This window comes from Esox lucius, chromosome 1, assembly GCF_011004845.1.
Source record: "Esox lucius isolate fEsoLuc1 chromosome 1, fEsoLuc1.pri, whole genome shotgun sequence".
NCBI lineage: Eukaryota > Metazoa > Chordata > Actinopteri > Esociformes > Esocidae > Esox > Esox lucius.
The window spans coordinates 27257382-27269442 of NC_047569.1; the positions used below are offsets into that span (position 1 = coordinate 27257382).

The 12061-nt window shown below is 43.4% G+C and overlaps 2 protein-coding genes across 3 annotated transcripts; one reads left to right on the top strand and one right to left on the bottom strand.

Moving 5' to 3' along the window:
* Nucleotides 1-44: 44 nt before the first annotated feature.
* On the bottom strand, nucleotides 45-3705 carry crybb1l3 (crystallin, beta B1, like 3). Its single transcript, XM_010866673.1, has 6 exons — nucleotides 3641-3705; nucleotides 2739-2812; nucleotides 2423-2541; nucleotides 1961-2093; nucleotides 1355-1497; nucleotides 45-1250 (listed from the first exon to the last, which is right to left on the bottom strand). Exons 2-6 carry the CDS (start codon nucleotides 2802-2804, stop codon nucleotides 1082-1084), a joined length of 630 nt encoding a protein of 209 aa, XP_010864975.1. The 5' UTR covers nucleotides 2805-2812; nucleotides 3641-3705; the 3' UTR covers nucleotides 45-1081.
* A 2253-nt stretch (nucleotides 3706-5958) lies between these two features.
* Nucleotides 5959-9360, top strand: cryba1a (crystallin, beta A1a). Of its 2 annotated transcripts, none has more exons than XM_010866490.2 (6): nucleotides 5959-6025; nucleotides 6906-6969; nucleotides 7136-7254; nucleotides 7482-7623; nucleotides 8084-8226; nucleotides 8829-9360. In XM_010866490.2, the coding sequence occupies exons 2-6, from the start codon at nucleotides 6931-6933 to the stop codon at nucleotides 8974-8976; spliced, it is 591 nt and encodes a 196-aa protein (XP_010864792.1). In that variant the 5' UTR covers nucleotides 5959-6025; nucleotides 6906-6930; the 3' UTR covers nucleotides 8977-9360. The 2 variants fall into 2 exon arrangements, with proteins under 2 accessions (XP_010864792.1, XP_010864869.1); XM_010866567.4 differs by having other exon boundaries at nucleotides 5972-6016.
* The last annotated feature ends 2701 nt before the right edge of the window (nucleotides 9361-12061 follow it).

Below are 12061 nucleotides of genomic sequence, written 5' to 3' on the forward strand. Positions count from 1 at the left end.
AAGTCACTTGACAGGAACTACTGACTGCACTTTCAGCACTGAGGTTAGAATTCTTTATTTTATTTCATATTTTTTCCATTGGAAAGTTGCTTTCCAGATGCCAGCATCCCTGAGAAATATACAGTATTGTAAATAAGAAGTCTCCTGGCCAACCCCATCACTAAGAGGAGGGAAGGGTCACCCAAAAGGTCAACATGTCTAGAAAAACACTACCAGGTAGGCCTGTCTCCCAATCAAACCCCCTGCAGAACTTCTGATAGCCTCACTGAATGGGGCATGGGCATAGCTTTGAAGCCTTTAAGGTAGAATTTAATTGGAGAAATAATGGTCTAATCCCTGGATTCAGTGGCCAAGTGGGAGAATAAATTGGGAAACAGCGCCTCCCTGTGGGTGATTGAGCTCACTGCAGGGCATGGACAGGACACGTAAATCTAGTGGCTGTCCATGGTAGCTTAGAGACTGGAGTGAGTGTAGTATGGGTAGTATCTACTTTACACAGTTTGCAGGAGGGTAGATCGTTGTAATGAATAGGCTTATTCGGCATCAGTTGGTATATAGCTAAGAAACACATAAGCAAGTAAGATGTATAAAATCAATGGGCTTTGCAGATATGGAAACAAACTACTGAACACAAACTAATTAAGTTATAACTTATTCAAATCTTTTTTAACCAATTCACTTTCCCCCATTGAAATTCCCATCATAAATATCATAAGTTGTCTCGTGCAGTAATTTTATCAGGGCTTGGACCAGAGAGTACAGGAATCACTTCCACCAGTATGATTATATTCAGGTGTCGTGGAAGTCAGCTGCTGGTGAAATGCAGAAGCAACCTTTGCCCTGTAGATGACACTGTTTTCATTCTGGGATTTTGCGTCTTAGCACACACCTCCTGAATGATACTAGTTAAAAGTGATTGTGGTGGAGCCAGATGAGTTGTAACGTTGTTAGCCGTTAGCTTATTGTGGCTGTGTAGAGATCCATGATTGAGCTCCGGACTCAGGTACGGTTAGTCCATGGCTAGCCCGGCTCCTGCCCATCTGTTATGCTGGCCCGCGACCTGTCACCTTGGCAGCCCCATCTAGGCGGTCCACTCAAAGCAACCCCTACGATGAGTCTGCATATCCCTCACTCTCCTGATGGACTGGATCTGGGGATGGTGGGCACCCCACTCGTTCCAGTGCTTGTAGGCGCCGCTCTCAAACACGTACTGGTAGCCACGGTAACCTGGGTACTGGTAGCCAACCCAGCTGCCACCAGGGGAGACAGAAAATGGGAACGAGAGAGGAAAGTTAACACCTTAAATGGACAGTCTGGACGGATGGATGGCGGATAATTTGATGGGCTGACTCACGTTCCACCGTTGACCTGGATGCTGGCCACACGGTCCTGGAAGCCATAGGACCACAGGCTGGGGATGTCCTCATCGCACACCTCCATCTTACGGCCCTCAAAGTTGTTACACTCATACAGGCAGATCTTGTGGTCCTGGGGGTCCTATAGATATAGTGAGGCAGAGGGAAGGAGATCATCAATAGAGTTTACCAACCTAGTCCCTCGCAGCCCTCGAAGCACGAAGGAAAGCAACGTAGATGATGATGATGGGTGGATGGATGATGGATGGATATAGATGGGTGAATGGATGGCAGTGTGGGTGGATGGATGATGGATGGATATAGATGGGTGGATGGATGGAGGATGGATGGAGGATGGATGGATATAGATGGGTGGATGGATGGCGTGTAGGCGGATGGAGGATGGATGGATATAGATGGTGGTGTGAGTGGATGGATGATGGATGGATATAGATGGGTGGATGGATGGATGATGGATGGATATAGATGGGTGGATGGATGGATGGATATAGGTGGGTGGATGGATGATGGATGATATAGATGTGTGGATGGATGGCGGTGTGGGCGGATGGATGTGTAGATGATGGCTGGACGGAGGGTCTCACCATGCGGACAGGCCTAACAGACATGAAGCGGTCACATCTGTAGCTGTTGCTCCAGGTATCCCAACGGGGATACTCGCCCTTCTCCAGCATGAACATCTCTCCAGTCATATCTTGCTGCTCATAGCCGACCCAGCTGTATGGTACATTAAGTAAGTGTCACAACACAACCAGAAGACACCTTAAACTCTCATGAACATTATCAGAAACATTGAGTCTAGAGTCAGCTGAGTGATTGCAAGGTTTGTTAGGAAATGACTGTAAGGTGTCACAGGTTGACGACAAAAGTGATGTATCATTGGAGATTGCATGTTAGAAATGAACTATGTATGAACTTGGTATGAACTAACCCTAACCCTAACATTGGATTAGGATAACTTACACCCGTATGGGTATAACAGTGTGAATTCCAATTTCTACGGTGTCTATGCTCTATGTGAACAGATAAAGTTAAATGTGTCATACGGTCCACATTCCACCCTGATGGAGCCGATCCTCTCAAAGCCCTTCTCGCACAGGTTACGGCATTCAGCCGTGCACTCCATCTTACGTCCCTGGAAGTTCTCAAACTCATACAGGTACATCTGGAAGGAGCGACAACATCACATTAGGGTTATTTATACCGTGATAAGCTGTAAATCAATACGGTTCAATCTACTGAAATTATTTGACATGGAGATCACTGATCAAGATGGCTGACCTGGGCCTTGAAAGCAACTGAAAATAGTTGTTAGTTGTGGCTTCATTTGTGAACTGTCAATAATTAAACTTGAAGACCTACTTTGTGGGCACGCAGCCCTATGGCCGAGTGACTCCCAATGCTGCCCTGGGCTCCGGAGTGAGACATGGTTGAATCTGTGATTATGCCGAGAGGGAGCGGGAGAGAGGGTGAGATGGAAAGAGAGATTAAAGCCTTTTTGAAGAACTACTTCTTTTCACATTTATTTTGTGGCATTCCAGTTGCTTTCTAATGTGAACCTACTTAAGACCCCTGGCCCACCAAGGTCATTTCTCTTGACGGATTAAAATATTTAAATTGGGGATTGCAAAGAAAAATATTTTCCAGCAGAGTTCAGATACAAGGGAGAAAAAAAAACAGTCTTGCTTTTTGAACTAATTCCACATTAAAACCCAGTTCTCCACAAAACCGTTGATAAGAACATAATCTACTAATGTAGACTGCTTATGCTCTCTCATCAACTCTACCCCAAAATACACACATTGTGATTTTTAAGCCCAAGATCCATTTGCACAATTTCCCCTCACTAATTATTGCATTTATTCTGTTAAACAGCAATTTCTCTGGAGAGAAAAAAAGGCAACCGTCAAATATCCTTTACAAACCTCATGTTCAAGCACATTTTTCTTACAATTACTAAATTAGATGATGCTTTAATTTGCCAGATGCCGGCCTGTATCACTGAGCTAGGAGGAGATCACAGTCAAATGTTGCCTAACATCTCACCACCATTTCACCATGAATTGATCCATATCACAGACAGAAGGTCACGGTAACACAACACATCCCTTGCTTGGCATAAATAGACAGAGTAAATCCCGGAGTTAACTGGAGCCAAAGGCTTCAATTTGACAATCCTTAATAAAGGTCATCGGATGAAGAGACCCCACCTTTGCCCCCCATCTCTCTCGCTCAGAACCCCCTTCCCTGAGTGTGAATCTCACCGAGCGGCTGGTTGTCAAGGACAAGGGCGAAAACGGACGTCCAGACGGATGGGCCTAAGTGTTGGAATCAGGCCCCCGGAGTAGGCATATATATATACATTTAGAGTCCCACGCCACCTATTGGGCTGGTGTCCCACATCGCCATTGGATGAGTGGAGTTCTCTTTAGGTGCGGAGGGCGGGGTCAGGGGTCATGTATACTGATCTCCGCTGAGCCATGCTGAGTCGGCTGCTCGCTTTGTTGCCCTGCGCTGCTGTGGGGTCCTGGGACACAGCCACCACCATCAGCAGAATGTACCAACAACCCTCCCTTTGTTTCTCTGTGAGGTGGAACTCTCCCGCTCTCTAACTCTGTGCCTCTCTCTCTCTCTCTCCTGCTCTTTTCTCTCCCTCTCATCCACTCTCTCGCTCTCTCTCTCTCGCCCTCTCTATTTGTCTCCACCCTGACTCTAGCCGGAGTTTGAGGTCGGATCAGGCAATGTGCTGACATCAGGACACCATGAGCGATCCTCCATTCTGTGGGGTGTGAATGATTGTGGAGGCCGATGTTCTGTTCTGGCGTGCAGGTATGCAGAAATGCATGTGCACGAATGCACATCCAGCCACACACACTGCTAGGTTTAGTCTACTGCTATAGCAAAGGATAACTCAACGCCACAGAACTATCTGCCTACATCTAGTGCAGTGAGAGCAACACTTGGCGCCCTTGGCAATTTAATATCCAATGATTGTCTACAGTTAAACAGGCAGAACATGTCTGCTGGGAGGCACAGCATGTGGTAGCTTTTTCTACCTGGCCTAAGGGGAGGTTATCTGGTAGAGTTGGAAGAAAGCTTGTCAAGTGAATTCAATACCGGTTTCCTATTACATAATAGTTACATAAAAAGATAAGTGGGATTTTGTTTTCAACAAAAACATACAAATTGTAAAACAACTCCCAGAACTTCTCTTGACAGGAAGTCAGCCATACAAAGGAAAGGAATTAACCATATAATCCTATCACAATACCCAAAGTATGTTGGTAACCATATAACCCTATCACAATACCCAAAGTATGTTGGTAACCATATAACCCTATCACAATACCCAAAGTATGTTGGTAACCATATAACCCTATCACAATACCCAAAGTATGTTGGTAACCATATAACCCTATCACAATACCCAAAGTATGTTGGTAAACATATAACCCTATCACAATACCCAAAGTATGTTGGTAACCATATAACCCTATCACAATACCCAAAGTATGTTGGTAAAAACAATGTTATCAGTTAACTTAGAGGAGAGGGCTGAGTGTCATCCAAGGGTTCCCAACCTAGAGGGCCTCCAAAACAGGGTGCCTGAGCTTCCGCAAGGGGATCTTACCTGATTTGAGGGGTATTATTTTTTATTATCAGTAATTATAATTATATGTATTCTTTTTATTTTAATGTTTTTAATATAATAGGCCCTTTTATAAAAACCTTGCTCACAATGCAAACTTCAGGGAGATATTTCAAATGTTGGACATAAGCTGAATTACAACAACACTGGTTTGTGCTTGTGTGCTGTAGCTATGATGTAAATGCCAATGTGTGTGTGTGTGAGTCCTTAAACAAGCATTAGCGTACACTTATGTGAAAACGCCAAAGGAGTAGATGAGACGTGCCAGTTGATGATTGAACAGGGGATTACACAGACAGAGCTGCAACCAGGCCTTCTGAGGTGCTCTGGTAGTGAGTACAGAATTCTCACAGAGGTCTTGGTTCAGTGAGACTTGTTGTTTCTAACTAATTTAACACCTCTTGTCGTGACGGCACGACTCATACAAAGGCGTCTCAGAACAATAATCTGAAAATGATGGTTATGTTCACAGCAGTACAATAACAGTACGTAAGACACTGACCAGTTGTTTCCAAAACCACATTTTCAGATTCTTACACAAACGTCTTGGAACAATATCTAAAATTTCGGCTACCTGCGCCTTCTGATGCATGGCCCCTATCTCTTTCATCTACAGACGTGCATTAACTGCTGCAGCCATGTTGTGGATTAGGCACTGAGCCATGTCTCGGGCGGGGCTGGGCCTGGGCCTGGATTGGGTGTAGGCCATGTCTGTATGGTCATGGGGTCCAGTGGTTTGTGTTAGTCAACACTGGGCAAGGTGCCCTGTGTCCAGACCACTACACCAGGACACTGTGGCAGGCGGGGTAGAGCCTAAAGCCCTGCGGCTCAGTCCAGTACAATGGGGAGCCCAGCAATGTGCTGACTGCTACCCCATCCCGCAGGCTGGGACTCCATTCACTGCCGCTCTGTATAAATAGGCTCGTTTACACAGGGGTCAGGACATCGTTTTGTGGAGCCCCCTGTGAGCGCTACACAGCTATTTTTTGGGGTAGGTCAGGTAAGCCCTCCATCTTTAGACCATTTAGCCTATAGCCTTTTGTTGGCACTGTTGACCATTTGCGTTGTCCATTGTCCTGTTTTCTCCTTTGCCGTTTTCTGCTGAGCCTCGACAACGTATAGAAAGGGACATACGCTCGCAAACAGACACACGCGCAACTGGAAATGGACACACCAATGGGCCTTGACCCTGTAAAGTCTCTCTGTCTCTACCTTTCACAGTCAACACTATGCCTCTCTAGTTTCCCGTGTTTCAACTATAAAGTTGACTTTACCTGATCAGGGTGTGAAAGTTGCGTGACTTTACATGCAGATGATAGTGTTTCAGCATGGGAAACTGATGACAACAAATAAAGGAAAAGGTCATTGTCACTTTTCCTTTCGAATTGGGTAGATAATTTGCATTCTACCACGTTGTTTGCACGCAGTAAAAGATTTAGAGAAGTCACAGATGCAATGCAACCTGCAATAGGGTTGCTGGTTTCTTTACAAGTGAACTGTGTACTATTAGTTATGTAGAATGTTAGGTAACACGTTTGTGTGTTAAAGTGGAGTGTCTTCAGTGTTACACTTCTCAGTTGGGATTTTTGCCCTGCTTTGTATCATGGCTCTTGCTTTAGCGAGCTGTAATCAGTACTAGCATCCGTCGAAACACAGCGTATCGTTTCATTCGGGCTTATCATCAGTCTCTATTATACAGTAATAAGTAGTGCCTGGCATTACAGCATAACCATGAGACATTAATGTGTTTGGGGATTAGCTACTGGGACAGACTGATGACAGAGCTTGAGCTGACCAGAGATCTGCCATGGTCTGTCTGAGGGGTCAAACTGTGACTCTGGGTGACCGTCTGTGACTGTATGTTTTCTGCACTGCTCCAGGTCAAGTATTACAAAGATTTCAAACATGGCGCTGACTAATCCGAACCCTATGGGACCATGGAAGGTGAGTCAATGTTATGTACACTATGTTTCCACATCCCCTTAATGTTTCTGACCTTTTATAAACAGACAGAATGGTAAGAGCAGTGTAAAAAATAAGAGAAAAACAAGCGTTTGTGGCAAAACCATTATTGGTTAGGGACACAGTAAATGTGTACTCCTTGTTTTAGGTCACAGTTTACGACCAGGAGAACTTCCAGGGGAAGCGTATGGAATTCACTGCTTCCTGCCAGAACATCATGGAGTGTGGCATGGACAATATCCGTTCCCTAAAGGTTGAATGTGGCGCGTAAGTCATCCATCCTCTCAGTACCCAAACTTTTTCCCATGATCCTCCAGGGACCAGGCAACCATCTGCCATGTCAAAGCTGGTAGGAAGTCTTTGCTGGTGGGAAGTGTCAATCAATCACATTTATCTGTACCGTCTGTATCTCTATACTTCTCGTCCATTTTAGTATCTGTCTGAAAGTGTTTTTATCTGTCTCTCTCTCTCTCTCTCTCTCTCTGCGTGTTTAGCTGGGTGGGGTATGAGCACTCCAGCTTCTCTGGGCAGCAGTTTGTGTTGGAGCGGGGAGAGTACCCTCGCTGGGAGTCCTGGAGCGGCAGCAATGCCTACCACATTGAGAGGTTGATGTCCTTCCGCCCAATCTGTTCTGCCGTGAGTGTACTAGCCAAGCACTGTTCCGGTCCCTGTTGGACCAGTTCAGACAGGCCCTCTTCCCTGTGGGCTACATTCCATTATTATTCTAGCATTACACTTAGAATTTCTAATACATTTCTTGACTCAAATGAATATGTTACTGCAAGTACAAATATTGAAACATAGGCTGGATATTGGAACAGAGTCTTACATGTCTGGCTCTTGGGATAGATGCTAATAGTGTTGAGTGTTTTCAACAAAAACATACTTAGGTACAATTTTAACATGTAACAGATAGAAGTAGCAATCACTGATAGCCTCAAGCAGCAATACTGGAAGTACTAAACTATGATATTGAAACAAAAATTTGTAATATAAAGATTAGGTAATTCTTCTCAGTCTGTCTATGTTAAACAGTGCTGAATGAAAGCAATGAATGTGACCTGAAATTGACCTCTCCTCTCCTTGACTTGCCCAGAACCATAAGGAGTCCAAGATTGTGGTGTTCGAAAAGGAGAACTTCATTGGCAAACAATGGGAGATGAATGATGACTACCCCTCCCTGCAGGCCATGGGGTGGGGTAACAACGAGATCGGATCCATGCAGGTCCAGAGTGGAGCGTGAGTGTCAGGACTACAAAGTCTGGCTTCATTCTTACACTAGAGAAGACTGTAGGCTCATGAGTCACAATGAATTGCATCTAGTCATCACAAAACTTTGACAGGATAGTTACATAAGCAAAAATAGATTTTTATATTTCAAAGTGAAACGAGAGTCAAACAGTTCAGAGCTCAGGCAAAATAGCATCATTCCCTTTCCAACAGTGTTCTTCTGGCCAGGTGCAGATCTACATGAAGTAATGATGTGCTTTGATTAAAATGAATTGTAATAACTACATAGTTAAAATCCATTGTGTTAACTACATAATTGAAATCCATTGAAATAATTACATAATGTAAGTCCATTGATCATAAAGTAACTAAGTTAAGCCTTATTTCATTATTTAAATGATGAATTAGTGCCCAATGACCTTATGGACCTCTGTTGGCAGATGACACTGCAGTGAAAAATAAGAACGAAATAGCAAATATAGGGGTGATGTTGGAAAAACTGTTAATATGTACCCGTCTCTTATACATTCTAGACTCTAGAGGGTAAGCTCTGGGGCTATTTGCTGGATATTTTCTCACGTCACCTTCCGTCCCTCTCTGCCCCCCTTTAGCTGGGTGTGCTACCAGTTTCCTGGTTACCGGGGCTACCAGTACGTCATGGAGTGTGACCGTCATGGCGGGGAGTACAAACACTACAGGGAGTGGGGCTCCCACGCTCAGACCTTCCAGGTCCAGTCTCTGCGCCGCATCCAGCAGTGAGAGCCTCCACAGCCTCCTCCATCTTTCATCCCTCCTGCTCTTCCTTCTCCTCCTTTTCCTTCTTCACCCTATCATTCCTGTCAGACCTCTGAGACCAGCCACTCCTGACCCTTCTGGTGCTCCACAGCTAGATGTTTACAGCGCCTTTGTTTTGTTCAATTGCCCGAAAGAAGAAAAACTAGAAAACAAGAGAAAAAGAGAGAAATCTGACGTAGATGGATACTCCCCGCAGCGGCGGTGAGAAGGTCCCGGGTGGTGTGGTGGTACGACTCAGGCTTTGATGCTCTTCTTCTGTTGTCAAGGGGCATTCACTGCCACGGTGATCAAAACAGAAAGAATGAGCAACAAAAATAAAGAACAATACAAGTGTCTGCTATTAACCTGCTCTTGGGTCAAGTGCCTTTATTTTGCATTTTTATTTCACTATCTGATACAGAGATTATAAAACCAAAAGGGATGTAATTGATTGGTACATGCTCAGCATCACTATAAATTGTGGGGTTTGATGGAGTCACCACAGTATTTTACAACTCCTAGCCTTCAGTAACAGAAATATCACTACATACTCAGTTAAAATGATCCTAAAAATGAGTTCATTGTATGGGCAATAGTCCCCTCAATGTGAAAATGCCTTGGTTACTCTCTTGGTAATTAGAAACATAGGAAATATACAAATAAATTCATAACAAAGGGAAATAAATATCATAATGCAAAAGAAAACAAAGCTTTAATCATTGAAATAAAATTGTATAAAAGTCAAATGTTCCCCACTACTACTGAGACATATTAAAGTGGCTGTCCCATACAACCGCTTTTCCTGTCTGTTTTAAATCATTACAGCTAAATCCCAAATGACAGATTTCCCTTCGGCCCTTTCTTAAACTTGAGGGTGGGGCTTTCAGTGCATTCTGTTATTACCAAAAGTATCTGATGCCAACTGTATATCTGGAAGCATCAGCGTCCTTGAAAAGTGCTATAGAAGTTCAATATATTCTCTTCTTGGTCATCACCCTTAACATAAAAAAGGGGTAGAAAAAATATGAAAATACATATACTATTACTATGACATTGAATCTCCAAATTGCTTAATAATAACCTATAATTAGTATTTTTTTATTATGAGTGTGTCATTATGCTTTACGACATCAGGGTAATGACTTAAATATCCCATGACTATGACTTTGGATTTTCGATTATTCTATTATTATGTCTCATGGCTTATCACATAATGTTTAGTCATATACGCAGGTCAATCAATCAATCAAAATCAAAATGTATTTATAAAGCGCTTTTTACAACAGCAGTTGTCACAAAGTGCTTTACAGAGACACCCGGCCTTAAACCCCAAGGAGCAAACAACAGTAGTGTTGAATTTCAGTGGCTAGGAAAAACTCCCTAAGAAGAAGGTACATTTAATCGCCCGGTAGTATTATGTTATGAAATCCATTGTTAACTAGAGCTTCATTCAGTGGGTTTTTAGGGTGATTTTGTAAATATCCACACTTTAGATTTTTGGTTCTTGGAGAACATTTTCATTAACAAAAATATGTACCAAATTTTATCAGGAACCACAAACTGATATTGGCAGTGATCATTCTATTTCACAATGGATACATTCTAAGCCATTTTTTCAAAACACCTCCTGATGTCCTGAATTTTGAGACAAATATAACAGGTATATCAATTACTTGTTTTATCTGGGTCTATATGCTTATACCTGTCAATTAACCATGTAATAAAAAAGTAAACACCCCCTAAATGGTTGGGAAACTGCTAGTAATTTATCCCAAATTTCATTAACATGATATATATCGTGCTTCCAAGTGTTAAATAGGTTCAGAAATCCCAGTGATTCATAATGAGGGGGCATGGTGCATTCGACCTATTGGGATAAATTAAGTTCTGACTTTGCAGGAAACAGATGTTTAAAAGGCAATTTCAATTTTCTGCAAGGTGATGTTGGTAACAAGACACAACATAAATCATGCAAATTGTAACAGTGAATGGGAACAGTGAGAACAAAATTCACAGATATTGATTCAACAAGGTGCTGAAAGTATTCTTTAGAAATGTTGGCCCATATTGATAGGATAGCATCTTGCAGTTGATGGAGATTTGTGGGATGCACATCCAGGGCACGAAGCTCCCGTTCCACCACATCCCAAAGATGCTCTATTGGGTTGAGATCTGGTGACTGTGGGGGCCATTTCAGTACAGTGAACTCATTGTCATGTTCAAGAAACCAATTTGAAATTATTCGAGCTTTGTGACATGGTGCATTACCCTGCTGGAAGTAGCCATCATAGGATGGGTCCTTGGTGGTCATAAAGGGATGGACATGGTCAGAAACAATGCTCAGGTAGGCTGTGGCATTTAAACGATGCCCAATTGGCACTAAGGGGCCTAAAGTGTGCCAAGAAAACATCCCCCACACCATTACACCACCACCACCAGCCTGCACAGTGGTAACAAGGCATGATGGATCCATGTAGTCATTCTGTTTATGCCAAATTCTGACTCTACCATCTGAATGTCTCAACAGAAATCGAGACTCATCAGACCAGGCAACATTCTTTCAGTCTTCAACTGTCCAATTTTGGTGAGCTTGTGCAAATTGTAGCCTCTTTTTCTATTTGTAGTGGAGATGAGTGGTACCCGGTGGGGTCTTCTGCTGTTGTAGCCCATCCGCCTCAAGGTTGTGCGTGTTGTGGCTTCACAAATGCTTTGCTGCATACCTCGGTTGTAACGAGTGGTTATTTCAGTCAAAGTTGCTCTTCTATCAGCTTGAATCAGTCGGCCCATTCTCCTCTGACCTCTAGCATCAACAAGGCATTTTTGCCCACAGGACTGCCGCATACTGGATGTTTTTCCCTTTTCACACCATTCTTTGTAAACCCTAGAAATGGTTGTGCGTGAAAATCCCAGTAACTGAGCAGATTGTGAAATACTCAGACCGGCCCGCCTGGCACCAACAACCATGCCACGCTCAAAATTGCTTAAATCACCTTTCTTTCCCATTCTGACATTCAGTTTGGAGTTCAGGAGATTGTCTTGACCAGGACCACACCCCTAAATGCATTGAAGC